This window comes from Panicum virgatum, chromosome 5N (genome assembly GCF_016808335.1).
Source record: "Panicum virgatum strain AP13 chromosome 5N, P.virgatum_v5, whole genome shotgun sequence".
In the NCBI taxonomy this organism is placed as follows: Eukaryota; Viridiplantae; Streptophyta; class Magnoliopsida; order Poales; family Poaceae; genus Panicum; species Panicum virgatum.
The window spans coordinates 14,057,838-14,084,730 of NC_053149.1; the positions used below are offsets into that span (position 1 = coordinate 14,057,838).

The following is a 26,893-nucleotide window of genomic DNA, read 5'->3' on the forward strand; positions in this document are numbered from 1 at the left end:
TTTTTGTGTAGACATGATTTCTTGTATGGGACATAATTTTTTCAATTTTCTCTCTCTCCTCATTAATTCTCTTGCCATACCAGTTTTTGCTTATGACAGCCTGTTTAATATTATGGAAACTAGCTGATTTGGAGAATTATAACCGCTCTTGCCCTCAAACCAAACAGGGCCAAAGTTGAGACCACCAGCCACGGTGATGTGCGTAGGGGTGGTAAAGAGCTTTAATTTTTTGACTAGATAATCTAAGGGCTGGGCCATAAAAGAATCCGACTCTAATTTTATTTAATTTTGAGCTAAAAATATTAATAGTCAACTAAGATGGTGAAGAAAATATTAGGGCCACGATGCATTAGCACATTAGCACCTCTGAGTGTGCGGTGGCGGGCGAGTCGACGGAAGAGATGACGAGCTGCCACGTCAGCAGGTCGAAGCAATTTCAACGCCATTCGACCAGAGTCCACACTCCACGGCGACTCGTCTTGCAAACCGTGACCCTCCGGAGAAACCGAGACAACAGACATCCACCTCCGTCACCCGGGCCCACCGTCCCCGGCGTGAAGCGCACCGTCCGCCGGCCCGACGCGGCGACCCCCCCCCCCCCCCCCCCCCCCCCCTCCTCTTCTGAAAATTCGAACCGACGAGGCGACGGGGGGACCCGTTCCACAATAATCGCACTCGCGGAGCGGGCACGCCGACGGCCGCCCGCCCGCCCTCGGAGATTCAGCTGTCGGACCCCGTCTCGGTGAGTCCTCGCCGCCCCCGCTTCTCCCGTCAAATTCGCGTCCTTCCTCCCAGCAATCCCCGCGGTTCTTCGCCGGTGCGAGCTCTGTTTGCGCTGGATGGCTGCCTCGCCTCCGGTTCCGTCTGCGTGGGGCTGCGGTGTGAGACGAAACTGAACATAGCGATGCAGACTTCCTTCAGGTTTTCCACTCCAACCGGGCCCAGGGTCCGGGGTTCGTTGCCCCGTGCCACCGTGACCCTGCAAACAGTAGACATCTGTTGTGCGAAATCCCTTCTACACGCATGCCACTAGTTTCATGTTTTGTGGATCGAATGCTTTCTGTTGTTATTATGGTGAGTGTGCGTATGGTGTCCTGAAAGTTTCCTGTCACGTCGTCATGCCTTGAGAAATGTTGCAATGTTTGCCGGACAATTAATTATCAGTCAGCTTGTCATACAATGCTGACAGTACATCTAACAGGGAATCGCCGATTACACCTGAACTACAGTTCTGCCATGAGTCCTGTGGCTTTCTGTCCTATGCATGCCATTCATCTATCGATCGTAGGTATTTTTCTGCACACATGTGCTTCTCAATATACTGTATGAACTTCTACTTTCATCTCTTGTTTGCTAATTTCAATATATTAGGAATTGTTTGGTCTGTTAGATCCTTATAGTTTTTATCATTTGGTGCGGTTTTGTTAGCAGCTACCTACATGCATGTGCCAGGCACTGCTATCATCGTGGTTCCAAGTTCTAATTGTTACACCTTTGATAACGAGAGCCGCCTTATTGATTTTGTATCCTTACAGTCATACTATTCTCTAGGCATGTGTACTTTGAAACTAGATAAAATTCTTTCATATTGCTATCTCCTAAGCAGCTTCAGACACATCTGGTCGGAAAGGAATATGAATACAATGAACAGGTGAATATCCTGAATCCACTGTAACATGATCGAAAATTTGTTTCTACTTTCTACACTGTTTACATGTAATTAGTTTTTCGTAAGTGTATCCACTATACACTAACAACTCATTTTGTTGTAATTATCAGGGTTCAGAACCGCCTGATTTGGTTGTTGAGTTCTGCAAAGATGTGCAGAGAAGATCTCAAAAGGTACAGCAGTATGACATGACAGTTTTTTCAACTCTTTATTGTCAATTTACGGTATCATCTCCTTCAAATTTAAAGTCGTGAAGGTTTACTCGTTATGTTCTTGGAAGGTGGTGTAGCAGCATGTTCTTTGCATAATTGCACTTTGTAAAATTTAATCATATATTAAGGAGCAAGTGTGTATTCCAAGGGCATAGACTATATATAGTAATGTAGCAGTTTGAAAAATGTGAGGAGTATAAACTGTGTGGTAAGTTGTGCCGACACAGCTAGTAAAATTTGAATGTAGTGATTGTTCACAATGCACCACCCTTTCATACTGAACAAGGCAACAAGTTATTATTATAATACCACATCCTCAGTAAATAGTGCATACTGGAGTGATGGGAAAAACTAAATAACCCCAGCATGACAGTAAAGGTAGAAACCAATCCTTATGTAGCTGAAGCAGTGTAGCAACCTTGCAGTTCAACACATCATTCCATTCCAGCAATTTTTTGTCCATAATTAATCTGTTTGTCCACACTCTGCTTTAGCCTCACTGTTCTATATACTAATTATATTTAAATAATTCTGCTATTACTTTGTCAGCACATAGTTTGGGTTCATGCCAATTGTCTCTTTTGCTATTTTGATCTAAATAGTCCTCCGTAGATGTTGAAATCTGCGACATGGTCGCCATCTGGAAAATGTAATGCATTTTTTTCATTCTTTTCAGGGTTACATTGAATTTGGACGTTTTGTTAGTTCTCGCTCCTTTCTGCTTGGTTCAGGGCCTACTGACTATATTCAGGTAACACTTTCACATATTCAGTTCTTTATGATGAAATTGTGACAATTTTTCTGTGTACTTTTTGCTTTACATCGTAACCGGGGGGGGGGGGGGGTTGTTCTCTACAAGCTATCTTCCGCCTGCACGTGTAGACACTAATGTAAGCCGCATAGAAGTAACAGCCACAGTTTCCACCTGTGAAACAGGATCACAACTTTTAAACATAGTATCAAGTTTGGAGTGCACAAATCATAGATGGAAGAAAACTATCATATGCTTCAGGGTCAGCAAAAATTTTGATGGGCATTTCATTGACAAGTGGCATTATATAATCTGAATAGAGGAATGTCTTGACCAAGTTGTGTGCTCATCGCAGCATTTAGAAGGTCAAGTGGTCTACCCAGGATGCAGGATGTACAATTCCTGACTTGGTTAACGTTTTGAACTTCTCAGGGTTAATCCAGGATATACTTAACATTGCAGTTTGTTCAGTTCATAACAAGTATTTTAATTGGAAGACAAAATCAATACTGACAGGGTTCTTCCGAGCATGCTACCTGAATAATCACAATATTGGTTAGATTATATTGTTTCCGCACATGTGATGGTTTTGAATTCAACTGTTGACTATGATCCGTTATGTCTTTTATCATATAGCAAGGTTCTTTAGGTTGCATCAGAATTAGAGTGCCGTTCATTCTTTCTATAAGTTCTCTACCTTCATAGCTCATCTTAATCAGCATCCATTCTCTAATTCCACTCACACAAATTTTAGAAATTCCATGATGGAGATTTAGTGCACTGTGAAACTACATTTGAAAAGATGGGTCGTACAGCACAGGTTTGTGTTTATTTTTTTGGTGACATTCTTTGTTATTTTAACTAATATCTATAATTTTTTAAATCAAGGACCTATTTCAACATTATTGTATAATAATTTTTTAACATATTTCAGGTAAACATCATATGTGGACATTGCTCAAATAATGCGTGCAGAGGTCTGTTGCCTGTTGATTTTTCTAAGTTTCATGACACCTTCATGTGACCAATTTAAATATTTTTGTGCATGTTACTGATTGAAGTATAAAAAATTAAGTACTGTGTTCTTAAAGAATACCTATTTAGGGAGTGGAAAGGCTACTTCCTACTACCTCACTGTAGTAGGAACTAGGAAGTAGTATTCTTACTTTCATCTAACTTTGCTTGGAATTCGTAGTTACTCGTGCCAACTAGTGGGTTTAATTTCTTGTTTCCTTCAGAACTGTGACTGTTTTTGGGAAAAAGTGCTGACTACTTTGGCTCAATTGAGCTTCGTTCTTCCCCTTTGCAAGAGAAATTAGCCTATAAGCAAAATTTGCTGTTATCCTCAACTCCCAGATGTTATTCATATTATCTGCAAGTCTGATGGAAGTTGGTGCATTACTTAAAGCATAATTCTTATCAAATGATGAGTTCATATAGATGCTCTGTATGTATTAGGGTGTATATGCCATCAATGGTTGTCAAGAATTGTTAGCTTTGTTGCCAGGGTAATAATTGGTCAAATAGTCATAAATGTTGGCGTATATGTGAGCCCATGTATAGAGGCCCATCTAGAGGCCCATGTATAGGGTCTATATATCCCACCATTCTAGGGTTTGGAGGAATACAAGCCATTATTCTCTCCATCATGGTATCATTAGCCTAGGGTTAGGGATCCGTCTTCTCTCCTCCCTCCCCACCTCCCAGCCGCCGCCGCCGGCGGCGCCCCCTCCTCTCTCCCCTTCCTCTTTCCCTCCCCTGTTTTCCTCAGCCGCCGGCGCTAGAAGCTCTGGATCCAGGCCGCAGGGACCTCTGCCCGCCGCCGGAACCCCTGCTCTGCTCCAGGCCGCCGCTGCAGGCTCTGGATCCGCCGCAGCCGCCGTTCCTTGGCGCGCCGCAGCCGCCTCCTCCTTGGCGGATCCAGTCGCCGCGGGGGCAGGGGGCCGCGCCGCCGCCTTCTCCCTGCCCGACACCGCCGCCGCCGCCGCCTCTGGCTAGCGCGCACGGGCCGCGGGGGTCGCGGCCGGCCCTGCAGCGGGCGCTCCCCTGCAGCCGCGCGCCAAGGCCGCCGCCCTGGTCATTCTAGGGCCGGCACCGGATGCGGGGGCCGCGGGATCCGCCGCCCCAGCAGGGTCCCCTGCTACCCAACGCCGCCGCCGCCGCTGCTGGCGCGGGGGTTGTGGGGGCCCAGCAGCGCGCCGCCGCCGTCGATCCGGCCGTCCTGCGGGCCGCGGCACAGCTGCTGCAGGCCGCGGGGCTGATCCGGCCGCCCTGCAGGCCGCGCTGCTGCTACTGCAGGATCCCGCCGCCATCGCTGCGGCCCACCGCGCCGCGATCGCCGCGGGCAAGCATCCCGCCACCGACGCCGCGCCTGATGCCGCGTGGACCGGGCTCGGGATGTCGCCCGCGGATGCGCCGCTCTCCGCCGCCGCCCTCCGCGGACAGCAGGCCGACGCCGCTCTCGCCGCCGCCAAGTCCGCGTGGCTGCTCTCGCCTGGGAGCGCGAGCGCGCCGCGGCCGAAACTTTCGCTCTCCGGGTCGCCGAGGCGGAGCACTTCCTCCGGCCGGCTCGTCGTCCCCGAGCCCGGCGCCTCTTCCTCCCACCAGGCCCCGCGCGCTGGATCTGGAGCCCGGTACGACCCGACCGACCCCATGGTCGCCTAGCTCCACCTCCAGGCCGCCGGCGTCCAGAACATCAGGGCCCTGATCACCGTCCTCCTCGACCCGACGTCCTCCTACGGACGCTCGCCCTCCGCCGCTACGCCCTCGACGACCACGTCCTCCTCGACATGCCGATCGAGGCGCAGGACGTGGCGTGGCTGCGCCTTGACAGCGTCGCCATGTCCTGGGTCTTCGGGACCATCTCCCTAGATCTTCAGGACCTCGTCAGGACCCACGGCGGCACCGCGAGGCAGGCCTGGGTGGCGCTCTAGGGGCAGTTCCTCGGCAACGCCGAGTATCGCGCCCTCCAGCTCGACGCCACCTTCCGCACCTTCGTGCAGGGGAACTCTCCGTTGGTGAGTACTGCCGGCGGATGAAGGGCATGGCCGATGCTCTTCACGACCTCGGGGATCCGGTGTCCCATCGGGTCTTGGTGCTCAATGTCCTGCGGGGTCTGAGCAGCACCTATGACAACCTGAAGAGCTGGATCGCCCGCCAGAGACCCTTCCCCTCCTTCCTGCAGGTTCGGGACGACATCGTCCTCAAGGAGATCACCAGAGGTCTCGCGCCCGGATCGCCCTCGTCCACCTCCACCGCGCTCGTCACTGCTCCGCCGCCCCTGCCACCTCTATCCTTGGTGCTGCTCTCGCCGGGCAGATCGGAGGTGGGGGGGGGGGAGCGTGGACGTCGTCGGCGGGGGGGGGGGGGGGGGGTCGTCGGCGGGGGGGGGGGGGGGGGGGACGTGGTGGTGGTGCGGCCCTGCTTCTGGGGGTACAGGTACCGGTGGGGGCCATCGGGGCATGCCGACTCCTCCAGCTCCGGCTTCGACTCCCGCTTCTGCCCCTGCCCCCTGGAGGTACGCTCTGGCCATCCTTCAGCAACCCATGGTCAGGGCGCATCTCGATGTGGCCGTTCCAGGGTCCGGGAGGGGGGCCTCGTCCTCAGCTCCAGCCGGCAGCCATATTTACCGGTGCTGCTTCCCTCTCCGCGCCGTACTGGACCCTGCCCGCTCAGCCCAGCCAGCAGCCGACCTGGCCTGGGGGGTGGGACCAGGCCGCTCTGGCGCAGTCCTTCAGCACCATGGGCCTGACGCCGCCGGTCAGCACCGAGTGGATCGCCGACTCGGGTGCCTCGTTCCACACCACTCCTGATGCTGGTATCCTCTCTTCCGTCCGACCCCCACACCCCTCTTGTCCTTCTTCTATTATGGTTGGTGATGGGTCTTGCCTTCCTGTCACCGCCGTGGGTTCTGCTCCTCGTCTTCCTAATGTTCTTGTTGCTCCTCAAATTGGTTCACAATCTTATTTCTATTCGCCAGTTTACTGCTGACAACTCCTGTTCTATCGAATTTGACTCTTCTGGTCTTAATGTGAAGGATTCGGCTTCCCGGCGTCCGCTCCTCAGATGTGACAGCCCAAGGCCCCTTTACACTCTTCGGCTTCCTGCTTCCGCTGCTCCGTCTTCGACTTCTTCGTCTACTGCTTTTGCCGTGACGCCTTCTTCCACCACCTGGCACCGCCGGCTTGGACACCCCGGCCGCGACGTTTTGGCTCAGCTCAGCCGCAGTACCGATGTTCTATGTACTAGGGCTCCTGCTGAGCACCTCTGTCATGCGTGCCAGTTAGGTCGTCATGCTAGACTTCCGTTTTCTTCTTCTTCTTTGCATGCTGCGCATGCTTTTGATCTTATTCACTGTGACCTGTGCACATCTCCTGTACTCAGCATGTCTACTCAGCATGTCTGACTACAAATATTACCTGGTCATTGTTGATGATTTTTCTCATTACTCTTGGACTTTCCCTTTGCGCGCCAAGTCTGAGACCTTCACTACCCTCCTCCACTTCTTTGCCTGGGTGTCCACTCAGTTCGGCCTCACTGTTAAGGCCGTCCAGTGTGACAACGGGCGGGAGTTCGATAACTCCACCTCACGTTCCTTCTTCCTTTCTCAGGGTGTTCAGCTGCGTATGTCTTGTCCGTATACCTCTCCTCAGAACGGCAAGGCTGAGCGGATGATTCGCACGACGAACGACGTCGTGCGCACCCTTCTGATCCAGGCCTCTCTGCCCCCGCGCTTCTGGGCTGAGAGCCTCCACACCGCCACCTACCTGCTCAACCGCCTTCCGTCCACTGCTTCTCTTGCTCCCACTCCACACCACGCTCTCTTCGGTACCCCTCCTCGCTACGACCACCTTCGGGTCTTCGGGTGTGCGTTTTACCCTAACACCTCCGCCACCGCTTCTCACAAGTTGGCGCTCCGCTCGACTCGTTGTGTGTTCTTCGGGTACACCCCTGACCACAAGGGGTACCGATGCTTTGACCTCACCTCTCACCGCGTTCTGATCTCCCGACACGTCGTCTTTGACGAGTCAGATTTCCCCTACTCCACCTCCACACCTTCTCCTGACCTCGAGCTGGAGTTTTTGTTTCCGACTGACCTGGTGGTTCAGCCACCGTTACCTGTCTGTCCTTTTCCTGCAGGTTTTCCTGGCGCACCGGCACCGCTTCCGGTGATCCCTGCTGCGCAGAGCGCGGCCCCGGTGCCCGCGGTCGCGCCACGCGCGGCACCCAGACCTCCGGTCGTGCCGCGTGCGGACCCGGTGTCTCCCGCTGCGCCACACGCGGCCCCGGTGCCTTCCCTTGCCCCTGCGCGGTACGCTCAGCCGGTGCAGGTGTACCGGCGCTGCTCGGCGCCAACACCGGCGCCGCGTCCGTCTGGTTGCAATGTGGTGACTGGCAAGTGGATCTGGACGCATAAGCGTCGGGTTGATGGCACACTGGAGCGCTATAAGGCTCGCTGGGTTCTCTGGGGTTCACTCAGCGACCTGGTGTGGACTATGATGAGACCTTCAGCCCAGTGGTGAAGCCCGCTACGGTGCGCACGGTCCTCTCGCTTGCGATCTCGCGCTCCTGGCCTGTGCACCAGCTGAACGTGAAGAATGCGTTTCTTCATGGCACTCTGTCAGAGACTGTCTACTGCTCTCAGCCAGCGGGATTTGTGGGCTCGAGTCATCCGGATATGGTCTGCCGGCTCAACAAGTCTCTCTATGGTTTGAAGCAGGCTCCTCGGGCTTGGTACTCTCGGTTCGCCACGTTCTTGCTGACATTGGGGTTCACCGAGGCCAAGTCCGACACGTCTCTCTTCATCTACCGCCATGGGGATGAGACTGCATATCTGCTGCTCTATGTCGATGACATTGTGCTCGGGCCACCAGTCAGCAGCTACTTCAGAGTGTCATCTCCTCTCTGCAGTAGGAGTTTGCTATGAAGGATCTGGGTCAGCTCCACCACTTCTTGGGCGTCACTGTTGAGCCTCGCCCGTCTGGTCTTCTCCTTCACCAACGGCAGTACGCACTCGATATTCTGGAGTGGGCTGGGATGACTGATTGCAAGCCCTGCTCCACTCCTGTCGACCCTCAGGCGAAGCTGTCTGCTGATCTGGGTGATCCGGTGGCTGATCCTACTGCCTACCGGAGTCTGGCTGGCGCTTTAGAGTACCTCACCTTCACTAGGCCTGATCTCACCTACGCTGTTCAGCAGGTCTGTCTCCATATGCTTGATCCCCGTGAGTCACACCTTGCTGCACTGAAGCATCTCCTCCGCTACGTTCGTGGCACTGTGGACCTCGGCCTGGTTCTTCACCGCTCGTCCTCTGCTGAGCTGGTGGTCTACACCGACGCTGACTGGGCTGGCTGCCCGGACACTCGTCGCTCTACTTCCGGCTACGCCGTCTTCCTGGGCGGCAACTTGGTCTCCTGGTCGTCTAAGCGGCAGCCGGTTGTCTCCCGCTCCAGTGCTGAGGCGGAGTACCGGGCTGTCGCTAACGGCGTGGCGGAGGCATCCTGGCTACGATAGCTCTTGGCAGAGCTCCACAGCCCACTCGCCAAGAGCACGCTCGTCTACTGCGACAACGTCAGCGCCGTGTATCTCTCCACCAACCCCGTCCAGCATCAGTGGACGAAGCATGTGGAGATCGACCTACTCTTCGTGCGCGACAGAGTCGCCATTGGCGATGTTTGGGTACTCCATGTCCCGACTACCTCCCAGTTTGCTGACATCTTCACCAAGGGATTGCCCTCCTCGACCTTCTCGGAGTTTCGCTCCAGCCTCAACGTAGCCGGTGGCTAGTTGTGGCTGCGGGGGGGGGGGGGGGGTATTTGCCCTTTGTACTCTATTTGTACTCTCTTCTTGTCCAGTCTTGAACACCGTTGCGCTGGTAGTTCAGACTGCGGGGGGTGTTAGCTTTCTCGTTGTCCAGTCTTGAACACCGCTGCGCCGGTAGTTAGGACTGCCGGGGGGGGGGGGGGGTGTTGGTGATTATTCTCTCCATCAATAAACCTGCCACTTTGTTTGGCCCTGAATTCAAAGATAACACAAAGTTCTGTTTTAGTTGCATATGTCATGAGAAAGCATACATGCTAATACTGACAGCTGTACAGATGAACAAGGATGCATTTGTAGCATATCTTATGATGAAAGGATGTGCAGGTAATAATGAAATGTTTAATTTATTATGCATTTTCAGTACACTTTGAGAAACAGGAATTAGATGGATTTATGAACTAGACAGCAGTATGAACTTTTTTCATTTAAGCAATGTCATGGGAATGGGACACAGCATTGCTCTTTTGTGAATGACTAAAACAATGAATAAGAGCTGAACCATCTATAATCCAATTGATCACCAACTGAGCTCTTCATTCTGGACTATATTTTACTCCCTCAATCCCTTATTAATTTTGAGCTAACCGACATCAAATATTAGAGAACGGGGGTATGACTCCAACAGTCTGCCACATTTTATAAATAAATATGTAAGAAACTGTATACAAGGCAATGCTCAGAAGGAAACTGGCTACATGGAAATACTGGATACTTCCCTACCACATCAGACTAGCTGAATGCCCATGCATTATTACACATTACAATATCCGTATTGGCCCAATCCGTTGAGCCACTACTGCAGGGTTTGATTGGCCTGCGCAGCTATAGTCTGTAGGGGTGCTTCGCTGAGCTCTTTCGCAGTCCACTGTGAGGGGGTTGGGAGAAGAAAATCATTTTTAAGGGAAAATATAGGGGGAGGTAGGCAAAGAGATATGACAGAATTAGCTGGGTTTAAATTTTGAAATGAAATTTGTAAGAGTTGGTTGGATGAGTTAAATTTTGTTAAGAGTTTCCTGTAAGTTGTTTGAGGAGGTGTTATTGTTTCCTTGAGTTGAGGAAGGGATATAATTTGATTTAAAATTGTGGATTTCATATTAGTTGTAAAGACAAAGTCTAAGCAGTGTAGAACTGTAGATGATGTCAAGCTAAATTTGAAAGCCTGAATTATTTTTTATGCAGGCAGAAAACCTGAATTAGTTAGGGATGATCCAAATACAAAATTAAGGTATTTCTAAATAAAATTTGTTTTTCTGTATCCTTTCTGAAAAACTTTTCTTGATATGTATACTTTTCTTGATATGTATACTGTATGATTGAGGGATACAGCTGTGCCCATTGCTGTTCATTTTTGTTTAATGAGCAACTGCTGCCAGTTATTTTATTATCTTGTCTGTCCTCAATACATGTTTCCTTTTTTCAGGGTGCTTGTTGAACTTGCTATTCCTTGTGTTAAAAGTGGTCCAAGAGTATTCAAGGGTTTCACTGTGGGATTCCATCCCAGATCATCAGAAATTGTAAGTTCCTCCTGTTTTCTGGCTATTATATTGCTTAAGTTAGTGTTACAAGTCACTTTTGTCTTTTTAGGTTTATAATGGATTGACTCAGCTGGGATTTGAGCAACTCCATCATGGCTTTAGGTACGATTTTGTCAAAGTGTTGTTCAAATTTGATGAGATGCAAATGTTTGTTCGGCGTGAAGCTTTTGGTTATCTATATAAGCCCTTGCCAATATGAAATGGGAAATATTAACTGTGTTCATGCAAATCATCTTGAAAATATTACTTGCAGCTTCATAGAAGTTGCACACTTGCACTTGGTTCTACATCGGGTTTGTGTAAGATGTAAAGTTTTAGGGTCTATATCAACTCTGGATGGTTATTACCATTAAGTTGCTTCTATAAATTCTAGCTTAATCATACAGAATATAGAAGTACATGATAGGTAAAAAAGATCCTAATTAGTAATTACTGACTTCAGCTTATCTGCATTTGAGTAAAGTGAAGTTTCACGGATATTGGAGTAAGATCGCAAATAGAACCTGATACAGTATGACAGGTGCCATGGACCTAATTGAAATGAGTGCCCTGTTTCAAAGAAGAATAGGGACCATCGAATGCGGCATCAAAAGGAGCTTAGACAATAAGAGTCTGCTTGTATCTTATGATAGTATGACAGGTATCACTAACTTAATGGAAATGAGTTGCCCGTTTCGAAGAAATAGGGCCCATTGAATGCAGCATCAAAAGGCAACAACAGCCTCCTTGCGTTGCGGTATCTTTTGGTAATCTTTCAGATATTTGATGTTTGGCTAGGTGTTCTTTTTATCTATATCAATTCGCAATATATCATTTTGTTACAAATGAATGAATGTGTGAAAGGAACAACCACTGGATAACAGGTGCTGTCTAGATTAAATTGATTGCTATTACTTACAATTTCTTTTTACACAGCAGCTACAAAAATAAACACTGCACAATTCAGCACAGTAACAGTAAATTAACTCTTAGGCATGCTGTCATGTCATCACCCATGGCACTTAACTGACTAAAAGCAATATATTCTAGAGTCCCTGTCAACTTTTTTTTTCTCAAATCGCTCTCAACTTCAAACATGATATTTTTATATGAACACGGATGCTAGTGCACGTTGAAGGCAATGATAATTGCATATATTGATTGATGATTAGGGTATACAAGGGTGCTCTTATATAGAGCAATCTCAGATAGGGTTTATGGAAACAGAATCCCCTGAGATTGCCTACCCTATCACCTAGAGGGCTCGGATGAGCCACCCATGGGCCTAGACGAAGGTAGGGAACGGGCGCCCACGCCAAATGTGACGCCCGATAGATGCAAACCGTTCGTGGAGGCCGCGGATGACGTTGAGGACGAGAGTGCGGTCTTGAACGGTTTCGCCGAGATCGGCGAGGTCGTCGGCCACGCGCTTGAACTGCTTGCAGTAATCGGTGATGGAGAGATCACCCTGCACGAAAGTTCGGAACTTGGCGTCGAGGATGAGGGCGCGAGCCTCACGGTTGCCCAAGAATTGGGCCTCGATGGCGAGCCAAGTGGAGCGAGCGGTGGCGCCGCCGTCGCTCCGAGCCATGACGATGTCGACGATGTCGCCGGAGAGGGTCCCGTAGAGCCATGACCGAACCACGCAGTCCATACGGGTCCAATCAGCGGAGGGAGCAACGGGGTGGTCGTTGAAGATGTGCGTCTGGAGGGAGTACTTGCCGAGGGTGAGGAGGAACTGCTCACGCCAACGGGAGTAGCTGCTGGAGTTGACGTCGAGAACGACGGGGACGAGGCTCCGGATGCTCTGGGCTCCGAATGCTCTGGACGGCAACCGCCTGAGCGTGGAGGTTTAGAAGCGTCGCGGCTTCATGGAGAAGGAGCGGATCTGGACCCGCAGGGGGTTCGGAGTCAACGGCGGAGGAGTCGTCGCCGTCTTCGTCATCGGAGGGGGCAGCCGCCTTGCACTCTGCTGCCGCGCAGGCTAGGGCATCGCGCGCACGGGCGGCTGCGGCCTCCTAGTCCTGCGCAGCGGCGGTGGCCTCCTGCTCGGCCGCTAGGGCACGGGCGAGCGCAACCTCACGGGCTGCCTGGCGGGCGGCGCGTGCCTGCTTGGCAGCCGCGGCGGCGGCAACTTGGGAAGGGTTGGCCTCTGCGGCAGGAAGGGTGCTGGCCATCGGGTAGCAACGACACGAAGTCGGTGCGAGATGGGGGTGGGTGGGCGCAACGCGAGGAGATCGCGTGCGAGGAGCGGTGCCGGCGCCGGCGCCGGCGTGCGCTAGAGAGCGGAAGCGAGATCGGGGAGAGCCCGGTCTCTTGATACCATGAAGGCAATGATAATTGCGTATATTGATTGATGATTAGGGTATACAAGGGTGCGCTTATATAGAGCAATCTCAGATAGGGTTTATGGATTCAGAATCCTCTGAGATTGCCTACCCTATCGCCTAGAGGGCTCGGATGAGCCGCCCATGGGCCTGGGCGTGACACAGCCCAGGCCAAGTACACGCATGACAATCTATTTGTCTAACACATGTGAATAAGTATTAAAACATATCAAATGCAAATTAGTTAGTGATCAAAGATAATACTTGTTCAGTATCCACACTATTTTGTAACAGTTTGGATATGTTGAATTTATTGTGTGACTCTCGGGTTCCATTTGGAATCTTATCAGAAAGCCTGCAAAACTTCACTATTACTCCGTGATTGGTTTGCACTATTATTTTAATCCTTGGACTACCAAAATTATATCTGATTCATTCCCCATGTTAAAAATGCAAAGAATATCTAAATCTCAGTATTGATTTCAGCACTATTCTGCTACCTATGCAGCTTTCAAACTGAGCAGATTCATGTGTCCCTGTATCTTACTGCTATGTCTTCCCTCGCAGAACTGGTTGGAAAACCTACCTTCAAGGTAAAATAGATTTGGGACTGTCAAAACAACACATTCATTTTTTATTGCCTTGATCTGGCTGGAGGGCGGCTGATCATTGTATTAAGAAAATAAAAGATATATTAAGCTAGCACAAACCCACCCACATATAGCTCATATTACATATCTTCCAGCTTAAGGGATCAAACATGACCTAATTGACCAATCTAAGACCAAAGTTAATCCAACTCGCTAGCTCCAGCTGAACACCATAGAGGCGATTCTTCATGGATCTTGAGAATGACCTGAGGAGGCTAGGTTTCCTACCCCTGAGAACGCTCATTACAATGCTTTCAGAGAAGCCAAGCCACCAACATGACTAGGGATCCCCTTTATGATTTTGTTCATTGTACGTCAAGGGCCTTTCCATCAACTATGATGGTATTATGCCTGGGATTGGAATGTTTCTTTATGATTTACATCATTGTTCTAAGTAGTTTACTGTGACCTTCTAACTTGGTTATCTTTCTCAAATAAAGATGCCACTAAAAAATCTGCCGTCAACAAACAATCACTGAAAAACAGCACTAACTTGTGTTCGTTCAATCTCTTTATTGGTGGTATGCTAGTGACCAAATGTTCATAGACATATCCATGTTATTTTGAACTAACACAAAACTTTCACTAACGAGCTCACTGTTGTAAAAATCACTAAGAGACTGCTATCATCATCAGTTCCAATTAAAAGGCCCAGTTGAACACCATGTACATTGAACTATCTTGTATGCAGGTTAATCCAGTGAAAGGGCTTAGTGTTACAATTACAGGATCAGGGCTCAATGGTGCCATGCCTACTACCCTGTCTCCTACAGTTCTGAATGTGGATTGGAGATGTAAGTTCCTTCATTGTGCCCCCCCCCCCCCCCCCGCCCCCCCCCCCCCCATACTGCTGCCCTTTGTAACATGCAACAAAACGATCTGTCTTCTATATTTTGTAGGTGAAATTGCTCGAAGCAGTCCGTATGAAGTCAATATTTTGATCCCAGTTGAGGGCTATGATCCAATTGAGTTTACACTTACCAAAGAATGTGGTTAGTCCTAGCCATACAATAATTAAATGTGCATATAGACTTTGTTCATTCCAAATTGGAATTTTTCCTCCTTGGCCTTATTAAACCTCTATTAAGGAAAACAGGAGGTGGATAATTTTGCACAATTGCACCTAAATAGGTGTGTCTAGGTTTAGATTTGGATACTACGACCAAAGAAATTCAAAAGGTGAATGCTGTTTTGGACTTTAAAGTACCATTCAATCCATTTAGCATTAATCAGTCCATTAACATTAATTGATGATTTAAGTTGTTGAATGGAAGTCATGAGCTTGAGAAATATTACACAGTAGATTGTTAAATCATTTATCACAAAACGTTGCCATGTTTTTTTGTTGATAGTAAGATCATGATCACAACATGATAACTGATAATCATGATAGTCACAAAAGATGCATATTGCATACATACTGCAAATGGTGTGATATAAACAAAGTGCACCGCGCTTGAGAACACTCTTACAATCTTCATCGATTTATTCTTGAACATATTAGTATGCTTATGTCATTGTTCGATCTTTTCCTTATTTATTATTTATTCTGTATTTTAGTTGTGGTCTAGTTATATAATTTGTTTTTGTATCTGTCTCGCTCTGTAGTTTATGCACAAGAAAAAGAGAGTGATCCCATGAAAGGCTGGGCAACATTTGGAATTATTTCATGCATGTATGTGCTTCTGAACTTAATTAACTTTTTTGTTATGTCAATGTCTATCATGATTGTAGCAGGTGCTTTTCTGAAGTTAGCATTCCCTGATTTCGATTTTTTGTGTACAAGTTATCTTCATGGTAACTGCATTTTCTTTCATGAATTGTAACATTTTGTAGGAGAGAATAATGGATGTATTCCTCCAAACCCTAGAAGGGTGGGTATATATAGATCCTATACATGGGCCTCTAGATGGGTCTCTATACACGGGCTCACATATACACCAACACTCCCTCGTAGTCTGAACTACCGGCGCAGCGGTGTTCAAGACTGGACAACAAGAAAGCCAACACCCCCGCAGTCTGAACTATCGGCGCAGCGGTGTTCAAGACTGGACAAGAAGAGAGTACAAAGGGCAAATACCCCCCCCCCGCGACCACAACTAGCCACCGGCTACGTTGAGGCTGGAGCGAAACTCCGAGAAGGTCGAGGAGGGCAATCCCTTGGTGAAGATGTCAGCAAACTAGGAGGTAGTCGGGACATAGAGTACCCGAACATTGCCGATGGCGACTCTATCGCGCACGAAGTGTAGGTCGATCTCCACATGCTTCGTCCGCTGATGCTGGACGGGGTTGGCGGAGAGATACACGGCGCTGACGTTGTCGCAGTAGACGAGCGTGCTCTTGGCGAGCGGGCTGTCGAGCTCTGCTAAGAGCTGTCGTAGCCAGGACGCCTCCGCCACGCCGTTAGCGACAGCCCGGTACTCTGCCTCAGCACTGGAGCGGGAGACAACCGGCTGCCGGTTGGACGACCAGGAGACCAGGTTGCCGCCCAGGAAGATGGCGTAGCCGGAAGTGGAGCGACGAGTGTCCGGGCAGCCAGCCCAGTTAGCGTCGGTGTAGACCACCAGCTCAGCAGAGGACGAGCGGTGAAGCACCAGGCCAAGGTCCACAGTGCCACGGACGTAGCGGAGGAGACGCTTCAGCGCAGCAAGGTGTGACTCCCGGGGATCATGCATATGGAGACAGACCTGCTGAACAGCGTAGGTGAGGTTCGGCCTGGTGAAGGTGAGGTACTGCAAAGCGCCAGCCAGACTCCGGTAGGCAGTAGGCAGTAGGATCAGCCACCGGATCACCCAGATCAGCAGACAGCTTCGCCTGAGTGTTGACAGGAGTGGAGCAGGCCTTGTAATCAGTCATCCCAGCCCGCTCTAGAATATCGAGTGCGTACTGCCGCTGGTGAAGAAGAAGACCAGACGGGCGAGGCTCAACAGTGACGCCCAAGAAGTGGTAGAGCTGACCCAAATCCTTCATAGCAAACTCCTGCTGCAGAGAGGAGATGACACTCTGAAGCAACTGCTGACTGGAGGCTGTGAGCACAATGTCATCGACATAGAGCAGCAGATATGCAGTCTCATCCCCACGGCGGTAGATGAAGAAAGACGTGTCAGACTTGGCCTCGGTGAACCCTAATGTCAGCAAGAACGTGGCGAATCGAGAGTACCAAGCCCGAGGAGCCTGCTTCAGACCATAGAGAGACTTGTTGAGTCGGCAGACCATATCCGGACGACTCAAGTCCACAAATCCCGCTGGCTGAGAGCAGTAGACAATCTCTGACAGAGTGCCATGAAGAAACGCATTCTTCACGTCCAGCTGGTGCATAGGCCAAGAGCACGAGAGCGCAAGCGAGAGGACCGTGCGCACAGTAGCAGGCTGTAGCAGGCTTCACCACTGGGCTGAAGGTTTCATCATAGTCCACACCAGGTCGCAGAGTGAACCCTCGGAGAACCCAACGAGCCTTGTAGCGCTCCAGTGTGCCATCAGCCCGACGTTTATGCGTCCAGATCCACTTGCCAGTCACCACATTGCAACCAGACGGACGCGGCACGAGGTCCCACGTCTGGTTGGCAAGAAGAGCCGCGTACTCCTCTTCCATCGCGCGACGCCAGTGAGGATCCGCCAAGGCGTCGCGAACATAGGAGGGTACCGGAGAGACCAGCGGCTCTCCCACGGTGGTGGAGAAAGTTGCGGCCTGAGACGCCATCCGCCGAGTCACCATGGGATGGATATGCCGAGGATCCCGATGGACGACAGGCGGGTGGTACACCGCCGGCTCGGCTCGAGAGGGAGCCGGCGGAGGCGGCGGCGGCGACGGCTCCGGTGTAGGCGTCGCAGGAGCCTCTGGAGCAGGAGGCGGCGCCGATGTCGGCACCGAACGACGCCGGTACACCTGCACTGGCTCAGCGTACCGCGGCGGCGCCGGTGTCGGCGCCGAACGACGTTGGTACACCTGCACCGGCTGAGCGTACCGCGCAGGTGCAGGGGAAGGCACCGGGGCCGCGCGTGGCGCAGCAGGAGACACCGGGTCCGCGCGCGGCACGATCAGAGGTCCGGGGGCCGTGCGTGGCGCGATTGCCGGCACCGGGGCCGCGCTCGGCGCAGCAGGGATCACCGGAAACGGTGCCGGTGTACCGGGAAAATCTGTAGGGAAAGGACGGACAGGTAACGGTGGCTGAACCACCGGGTCAGTCGAAAATAGAGACTCCAACTCGGGGTCAGGAGAAGGTGTGGAGGTGGTGGAGAAGGGAAAATCCGACTCGTCAAAGACGTGTCGGGAGATCAGAACGCGGTGAGAGGTGAGGTCAAAGCATCGGTTCCCTTTGTGGTCAGGGGAGTACCCAAGGAACACACAACGAGTCGAGCGGGGCGCCAGCTTGTGAGAAGCGTTAGCGGAGGTGTTAGGGTAACACGCACACCCGAAGATCCGAAGGTGGTCGTAGCGAGGAGGGGTACCGAAGAGACCGTGGTGTGGAGTGGGAGCAGGAGAAGCAGTGGACGGAAGACGGTTGAGTAAGTAGGTGGCGGTGTGGAGGCTCTCGGCCCCGTAGCGCGGGTGCAGAGAGGCCTGGATCAGAAGGGTGCGCACGACGTCGTTCGTCGTGCGAATCATCCGCTCAGCCTTGCCGTTCTGAGGAGAGGCATACGGACAAGGCATACGCAGCTGAACACCCCGAGAGAGGAAGAATGAACGGGAGGTGGAGTTATCGAACTCACGCCCGTTGTCGCACTGGACGGCCTTAGCGAGGAGGGGTACCGAAGAGAGCGTGGTGTGGAGTGGGAGTAGGAGAAGCAGTGGACGGAAGACGGTTGAGCAAGTAGGTGGCGGTGTGGAGGCTCTCAGCCCTGAAGCGCGGGTGCAGAGAGGCCTGGATCAGAAGGGTGCGCACGACGTCGTTCGTCGTGCGAATCATCCGCTCAGCCTTGCTGTTCTGAGGAGAGGCATACGGACAAGATATACGCAGCTGAACACCCTGAGAGAGGAAGAAGGAACGGGAGGTGGAGTTATCGAACTCACGCCCGTTGTCGCACTGGACGGCCTTAACGGTGAGGCCGAACTGAGTGGACACCCAGGCAAAGAAGTGGAGGAGGGTGGGAAAAGTGTAAGACTTGGCACGTAAAGGGAAAGTCCAAGAGTAATGAGAGAAATCATCCACCACGACCAGATAATATTTATAGCCAGACATACTGAGTACAGGAGATGTCCACAGGTCACAGTGAATAAGATCAAAAGCATGCGCAGCATGCGAAGAAGAAAAAGAAAAAAGAAGTCGAACATGACGATCTAACTGGCACGCATGACAGAGGTGCTCAGCAGGAGCCCTAGTACATGAAACATCGGTACTACGACTGAGCTGAGCCAAAACATCGCGGCCGGGGTGTCCAAGCCGGCGGTGCCAAGTGGTGGAAGAAGGCGTCACGGCAAAAGCAGCAGACGAAGAAGAAGCCGAAGGCAGAGCAGCGGAAGCAGGAAGACAAAGAGTGTAAAGGGGCCTCGGGCTGTCACATCGGAGGAGCGGACGCCGGGAAGCCGAATCCTTCACAGTAAGACCAGAAGAGTCAAATTCCATAGAACATGAGTTGTCAGTAGTAAACTGGCGAATGGAAAGAAGGTTGTGAACCATCTGAGGGGCAACAAGAACATTAGGAAGACGAGGAGCAGAACCCACGGCGGTGACAGGAAGGCAAGACCCATCACCAACCATGATGGAAGAAGGACAAGAGGGGTGTGGGAGTCGGACGAAAGAGAGGATACCGGCATCAGAAGTAGTGTGGAACGAGGCACCCGAGTCGGCGATGCACTCGGTGCTGACCGGCGGCGTCAGTCCCATGGTGCTGAAGGACTGCGCCAGAGCGGCCTGGTCCCACCACCCAGGCCAGGTCGGCTGCTGGCTGGGCTGAGCGGGCGGGGTCCAGGACGGCGCAAAGAGTGGAGCAGCGCTGGTGAACATGGTCGCCGGCTGGAGCTGAGGACGAGCTCCCCCTCCCGGACCCTGGAACGGCCACATCGAGATGCGCCCTGACCATGGGTTGCTGAAGGATGGCCAGGGCGTACCTCTAGGGGCAGGGGCAGGAGCGGGAGCCGGAGCCGGAGCCGGAGGCGGCGCGCCCCGACGGCCCCCGCCGGTACCGGTATCCCCAGAAGCAGGGCCAGCAGTGCCACTACCCCCTCCCCCCCTCCCCGCCGGCGACGTCCACGGCCCCCCACCTCCGGTCTGCCCGGCGGGAGCAGCACCAAGGAGGGAGGTGGCAGGAGCGGCGGAGGAGGCCGGTGGAGCAGCAACGAGCGCGGCGGGGGTGGGCGAGGACGATCCGGGCGCGAGACCCCTGGTGATCTCCTCGAGGGCGAGGTCGTCCCGGACCTGCAGGAAGGAGGGGAAGGGCCTCTGGCGGGCGATCCAGCTCTTCAGGTGGCCGGGTCGTGCTGCAGGGCGGCGGCGGCACCTGCAGGGCCCTGGCGGCGGCGCCAGAGGCAGCGGCGGCCGGGGCCTTGCGCCCCCGCCAGCCCCGGCGGCCGCGCCGTCGGGCGCGGGCTCGAGCAGGGCAAGGGCGACGGCGGGGCGGTCTGTGGCCAGGTGGCGGCGGTGGCCCAGGCAGTGGCGGCGCGCGGCGCAGGGGAGGAGGAGGAGGAGGAGGAGGGAAGGGGTGGGAAGGAGGAAGGAGGAGGCGCCGGCGGCCGGCCATGGCTGCCGGCGGCGGCGGTGGATGGGAGGGGAGGGAGGGATCCCTAACTCTAGGCTAATGATACCATATAGGAGAGAATAATGTATGCATTCCTCCAAACCCTAGAAGGGTGGGTATGTATAGATCCTATACATGAGCCTCTAGATGGGCCTCTATAGACGGGCTCACATATACACCAACACATTTAAGTACTGTTTTCTAAAGTTAACTATTAAGTTGCATGCACCAATCAATTCAACCCAAAAATTTAAGCTGATGGGATGAGGTAGGCCACTTATACTTCAACACTCCCCCTCACGTGCAGGCTCCGCTAGGCCTCAAACGTGGAAATAGGAGTCGACTGCGATTATTTTATTTAATCGCCCCCTCTAGGATTCGAACCCGAGACCTCTAGCCCTGATACCATATTGAGTTGCATACACCAACCGATTCAACTCAAAAGCTTAAGCTGATGAGATGAGGCGGGCAATTCACTTGTACTTCACATGTAGGCTCCCTTGTAGAGAGTTGGGCAAACACCACACACCCTAAGAGGTGGGGGGGCGGGGGGGGGGGGGGGCGTTTCATTATATAGGCTGTATATGCTTGGGGTACAAGCACACATACAACTCTATATATCTAACATCCCTCAGGCCTCGAACATGGAAATTAGGAGTGGGCTGCAATTATTTTTTTTAATCGCGCCCGCTAGGATTCGAACTCGAGACCTCTGGCTCTGATACTTTATTGAGTTACATGCACCAACCAATTCAACCCAAAAGCTTAATCTGATGGGATGAGGTGGGCAATTCACTTATACTTCAATATTAACTTTTAAGCATTGGTTATTTGTTTCTCTTACTGCATTTTTGTGTTTACTATCTGACTATTGCCCGTTTGTATATAGCTTCATTGTCTTATCAACTCTACTTTATTGTGGAGGGTTCATCTACAAAACCCGCGTGGAGCATCTGGTATTTGTTAATTTAATATTGAGTAATTAACCAATGCTATCAGATCTGTAAGCATACGATATGTTTGCTCCAACTGCAGTATGGTTTAGATGCACTGCCTGGGATGGCCTTCTTATCCGCCTTTCTGGATGCTGTGAGTATCTATTTTGTCTTAATTTGTTGGCTCATCGAACCATTAGTTATTAAACTAATCATTCATCAGGCTGGTAGACCAAGAGGCTACTTGCCAGCAGGCAATCCAAGTGAAAGTCATGCAAGCCAGGCGTCTTGGGAACACACACATAATACCACACAAGCAGCACAGAGGACAAATGATAGGGAATATGGATCAATATGAACCAAAAGCATATGTAGTTTTGAGGATTATTTCTTGCAGGTTCGCATTCTGTACTCAAGTATGCTAGGCTTTATTAAATCTCATATATATGCTTACAACCCACTATCCTCTTTTTCAAACCTTTTTCCTCTGCAATTTACTAGGAAGTGAGCTTATGGAGTGTTGCTAATCATCTTCACCTCTTCATAATAAGGCCTTCTCATTCAACTGCCACCTCATGTGCAAGTGAATTAGTGCATCCATTGATGTGCACAATTAATTTTTCTTTATGTGTGACATTAAATCGAAAGGCCATTCACCGTCTTGCGATACCACGCTTGCTAGCAACTGTTGTGTCTTATCATATTGTATAGTATAATAGAGCGCAAACTACTCAAAACTGTTATTATTGAAGTGTTTACGTGCTAATCTCGGAAAATTAGTTATAATGTATGCATCATGGTCTGGAAACTATATGCAATGACTCGCCCCTTTTCCATCTTTTACATAACAGAGTTATGGATTGATTTAGAGCAAAAGAAAATGATATACATTTCATTGAAACTAGTTGGCTTACATTAACAAATTGGAGGAAAAAAAAAGGCGAACTGAAGTTACAGTTACATCTTATGCCACCACACATTGGCATGCTGACATTCAAACTGAAATAACATCCAAAGTAAATGGTTCATCACAAGCAAAGGAACCTAATGCAGACAGAAGCATTTTGGTAGCTAGACCTCCTGATTGACCCTAAGACAGTTCTTGCAGATTTCTCCATTGTGACCCATGAGGGGATTTATGTTCCCCATTTTGATTATGGAATTCACGTAGTGTTCAAAGAATAGTGGCTCGTTTTCTGCATAACTTTTAACCAGCCCTGCTATTTCTGGATCTTTTCCTGTCCACAAAACTTCATCTGAATTGAGAAGCCCTTTTCCCTCCAATATCAGCTTATAGTAGCTGTTGTCAAATTTTGAAGGGCTGGCAAAATCTAGTGATCGTATGTTGTTATCACCACCTGTGCGTGGGCATGCCGATGCCAATGTGTGATAGAAACTTCTCTCTAGCGTTATGTCTGGTCTGTTATCTCTATGCTGATTGTACAGCTGCTGTTTGAAATTCACACATCTGGCCTTTCCGATTGTGTGGCTTCCTGTCAGTTTAAAATAGAACTCTTTAAGAAGAAAAGAAGAGAATATCCATATACACTAGCAACAGTTATGTTCTTAGAAATTAATTTGGATTACTATTTTAATTTCAGTGATGCATTCATGACATCAATGAAACATCAATAAATCCATTATGAATATAGTTATTTTTTTATTTTTCATTGTTGTCTGGCAGATATTCCTGCTGATGATAGTAATGCGTTTCTACTACACCGTTCTCAATGTTTTTCTTAGTGTACTTTCAGCATAAGCTTATAACAAGAATCTCATAGAATTATGAACAACTGAACCAATTATCACTGCTTTCTTTATTAAAGGTTTATTTTGAGCATTAGCAATAGCATACCTGATAGTGCCACAAGGTCCACCTTATCCAGTCCTTAAAACTTGATAAGACGGTGTAGCGTTGCATTTGGGGGAGGAAGGTTCTTATTTGCTGGCTTCATGTTTGCTGTCTTTGAATCTCTCCTTCCTAATGGAAGCTCCCAATATGGTCCACCACTCTGTCAGGCAATAACATTATTATGTGCGTTTTAAATGTATCAAGTAGAGCTAAATTAAGTTCTACCTGAGGATGCCAGCTTTTAGTCTTTAAAGAAATTAAAATATATTTTAGTGAGAAATCCTTTATGTATTTCTCTTTCTGTAATTAGTACAGGTTCTTGTCACTTAAAAGAGCAGAAAATTACCAGTACTGTGGAACCTCGGGCTGCTAGGGCAATAGTGTCTGCACAGGAGACTGTATGTGGGCATGCTTCCTCAAGTGCGGCTTTGATCTCATCTATAACCTCAAATCCCCTAATTGAATTCTTATTGGGAATAGCATTTTTCTCGCTTACGAATTCCTCAGTGTCATCCAAAAGAACTGATGCATCACAGCCCTGCAATTTCATATTGACAATGATGAGAAAATAATTTTGCTCTACAATACGTGTACCACAAGATAACCAAAGATTATTGATGACTGAACATGAAAACGTGGTTCTAGCACTCAACCATGTTCAACATCCCGGCTCATGGGCGAACTATGCTTGTTGAACGGTGACTTTTGTTCATGGATGAAAAAGGAAATGGATGTGAACTGTGCTAATCTGAACAAAGCAGTCATGAAATAGGAGCCTGAGAAGGGAAGCAGCTATCCTTGGTTCCTTTGCGATAGCCTTCTTCAGTATAGACACCACAATCTCATCAGCTTGTGGGCATGTGAACTTGTAGTAATCTGGAGAAAGACTTGAGATTGGGGCATTTCCAACTGGATAGGCACCCTCATGGTGATCAGGTGGGAAGGCAAGGGAGGCAGATAAGTAGAAGGAAGCAATGAAGATTGCACCAAGAACTATCTTAGTTGAAGCCATGAGTTCTTGAATGCTGATGTGCTTTAGTTTCATGCATTCTACTTCCTATTTATAGACACTCATGTGACTCAACTGCAGCACTCCATCCGCTCCACTTATGGAAAGCGTCATCTGTTTGCATCAGGTGTACCTGATTTAGAGGTTGTTTTTTGTCGATTTTTTTGGTTACTTATCTGTTGCCACTATCTCGTGTCCTATTATCACCATGTGTGACCTGCCTAAACCTTGCGTTCTCTAGTATTAATTCCACTTCCACATTAGATCTTCAGCTTAACATGTGCCCTAAGAACATGCCGGGAACAGAAACTATTGGCTTTAGTTCAACCTTTCTAAGTAAATCCTTGTGGATGTACAACAGAAAGTGGTAGGATGGAGTAGCTCCACCCACTCCAAATGCATCCCTGTATCTGTATGATTCAGTAGTGGGATGGATAAGTTGCAGGAGTAGCACTGGTACAGATAAATTGAGTTGTGCATTTAGGGAGCTCTCGCAGTCTATCTTGGGCAGTTTGTTGGTTCAATTTTTGTGTGAAAGATATCATTACATTAGGCATAATTGGAAACCTTTTGCGTCTTTTTGTTTTGTTTTGAACAGGGTAGGCAAAACCCCTACCTTTCATGTATATTCGCTTACAGCACCAAATGAGTAAAGTAGAACATGCATTTATGTTTTCTTTTGAAAACTCTTGGCACTTTCACCTTGCAAACCTATTTCTCTTTGAGACTTGATGTGGTGCCTCTTGAATACTGGCTGTTCTAAGTCTACCTATTTTGTTGAATACTGCAGATGTCTGGTGCTTGGATGGTTCAGAATACTGAAGAAGCCAGCTTGCTGCGGCGTCGAAGCAGCTCAGGAATCCAACTCTCACGAAGTCCCTTTTTTCCTACGATCTAGGATTTGTTCCAAATCGTGTATTTTCTGTATGAGTTCGCATTGATCTCCTACCAGCCGCAAGTAGTTAGAGCAGTTTGTAGACCTTCTCCCGGACGGAATTTCTCGCTTCCAATCCAAGAAAATTCCTTCATTGCAGTTTGGGCGTGACAGACCGATAGTACCTACCTATCAAAGCAGTTGCTGTACTTGCAACTGCAGCAGAGTTGCAGGCAGTTCCAAGTCGTTGAACACTGGCAGTAGCAGTAATGACTTGACAACCCCAGTAAGCAGCTAGCTGGTAGCATGGCCTATGGTTTTGCAGTTTCCTTCCTGGAAGTGACGGATGAGAGCTTGGTTGGAGAAGGTTGTTCACTGTTGAACTCTCAAAATCAAGATGAGAGACCGGATGAGGCATTGGTAGGAGTCGCCCTTATCTGACAGACACCTTTTTCCCGTCAGGGCGAAAGGTTACACACCGTTTGTCACTCGTCAGAAGTGTACCATTGGCTACGATCCAAATGGTCGGGTGTTTTTTTTTCCTTTTGAAAGTAATGGTCGGTTGGTTTTGGAGCTAGTGGAGTCGACCGGGCCGGCGTTAAGGCCGCGCCGGAATTTTCAGCTGCAGCATGCGTGATTGCAGTTGCGACCTAACCACTCTCGCCATCAACCTGCCCGTCGCGTCGTCGTCCTTGGCGGGCGTTGTCGGCAATGGCCCGTCCCGAGCATTTTGATCCACACGGGAGGAAAAGGTCACACGTGCGGAACACTGAACAGAACCTCACTCGGCGTCACGCTGTGATGTACCTGGGCTGGGCAGGCAGAACATGGTGCATGCCCACACGCCTAGGCTGGTGGCTAGCTAGCTAGGTTCTTGCAGCGAGTACGATCTGGCTGCTGGCCAGCAGCATTGCGTCGATCAGGTTATGGACCTGCTCGCTGTCCGTGGAAGTGGAACGGATGGAAAAGGTCAGCTACTTTGCTGGGTAAGTGATGAGTTGGTTGCCTGGTTGGCGAGTGAGGTTTGTTAGCATGGGCGTAACTGACGGGCTAGTTCTGAGCTCTCTCTGGTCAACGGATGATGGTCGTCCGTCGCTGTCAAAGTAAGCGTGTGAATCCTGAGTGGAACTGGTCCATCCACGTGGCGGAGCCAGGTGTTGTCCAACCTGGCATCCGGCCTCCTAAAGCCAGTCCCTGAGAACAGATCAAGCTTTAGCAGCCAGCCCGCCAAACGACCTCTAGCTGACTTGGTTAGTGGAATCCAGCGGCACTCCTTCAGGTCCTGAGTTCGACTCCCTGTGGGAGCGAATTTCAGATTGAGGTTAAAAAAATCCACACGTCTGTCCCATGTCCAAAGCACGTGTATGGTCCGGCCTAATTTATAAGGCGACAGACCCCGTGTACGGGTGGGTGCAGGGGTTCGGAGATTTTTTCGACTTATGTGAGAAAGTCTTTTCTTAATACAATGTCGGTGGGAGGTCCCCCCCGTCGTGTTTTTTTTAGCAGCCAGCCCATGAAGCAGAAAGCATAGCACTTTGCACCCCCCCCCCCCCCCCCAACGCGCATTCGCTCCCCCCACTCCGTCCCCCTCGTTTCGTGCTAT

The 26,893-nt window shown here is 50.2% G+C and overlaps 1 protein-coding gene and 1 pseudogene across 3 annotated transcripts; one reads left to right on the forward strand and one right to left on the reverse strand.

Moving 5' to 3' along the window:
• The first annotated feature begins 492 nt into the window (after positions 1 to 492).
• On the forward strand, positions 493 to 25,587 carry LOC120673084. Of its 3 annotated transcripts, XR_005674500.1 has the most exons (20): positions 494 to 742; positions 1,202 to 1,288; positions 1,420 to 1,523; positions 1,613 to 1,651; positions 1,780 to 1,842; positions 2,558 to 2,632; positions 3,387 to 3,452; positions 3,567 to 3,609; positions 9,730 to 9,778; positions 10,875 to 10,968; positions 11,039 to 11,091; positions 13,804 to 13,888; positions 14,637 to 14,739; positions 14,845 to 14,937; positions 15,554 to 15,620; positions 21,510 to 21,576; positions 21,656 to 21,709; positions 21,779 to 21,952; positions 22,057 to 24,560; positions 25,207 to 25,449. XR_005674500.1 is itself a non-coding variant. In XM_039953771.1 (19 exons), exons 2-18 carry the CDS (start codon positions 1,237 to 1,239, stop codon positions 21,911 to 21,913), a joined length of 1,230 nt encoding a protein of 409 aa, XP_039809705.1. In that variant the 5' UTR covers positions 493 to 742; positions 1,202 to 1,236; the 3' UTR covers positions 21,914 to 21,952; positions 22,057 to 22,398. The 3 variants fall into 3 exon arrangements, 2 of the variants coding, with proteins under 2 accessions (XP_039809705.1, XP_039809704.1); XM_039953771.1 differs by lacking the exon at positions 25,207 to 25,449 and having other exon boundaries at positions 493 to 742; positions 1,432 to 1,523; positions 22,057 to 22,398; XM_039953770.1 differs by lacking the exon at positions 22,057 to 24,560 and having other exon boundaries at positions 25,207 to 25,587.
• Positions 22,599 to 23,984, reverse strand: LOC120673085 (annotated as a pseudogene).
• Positions 25,588 to 26,893: the final 1,306 nt, after the last annotated feature.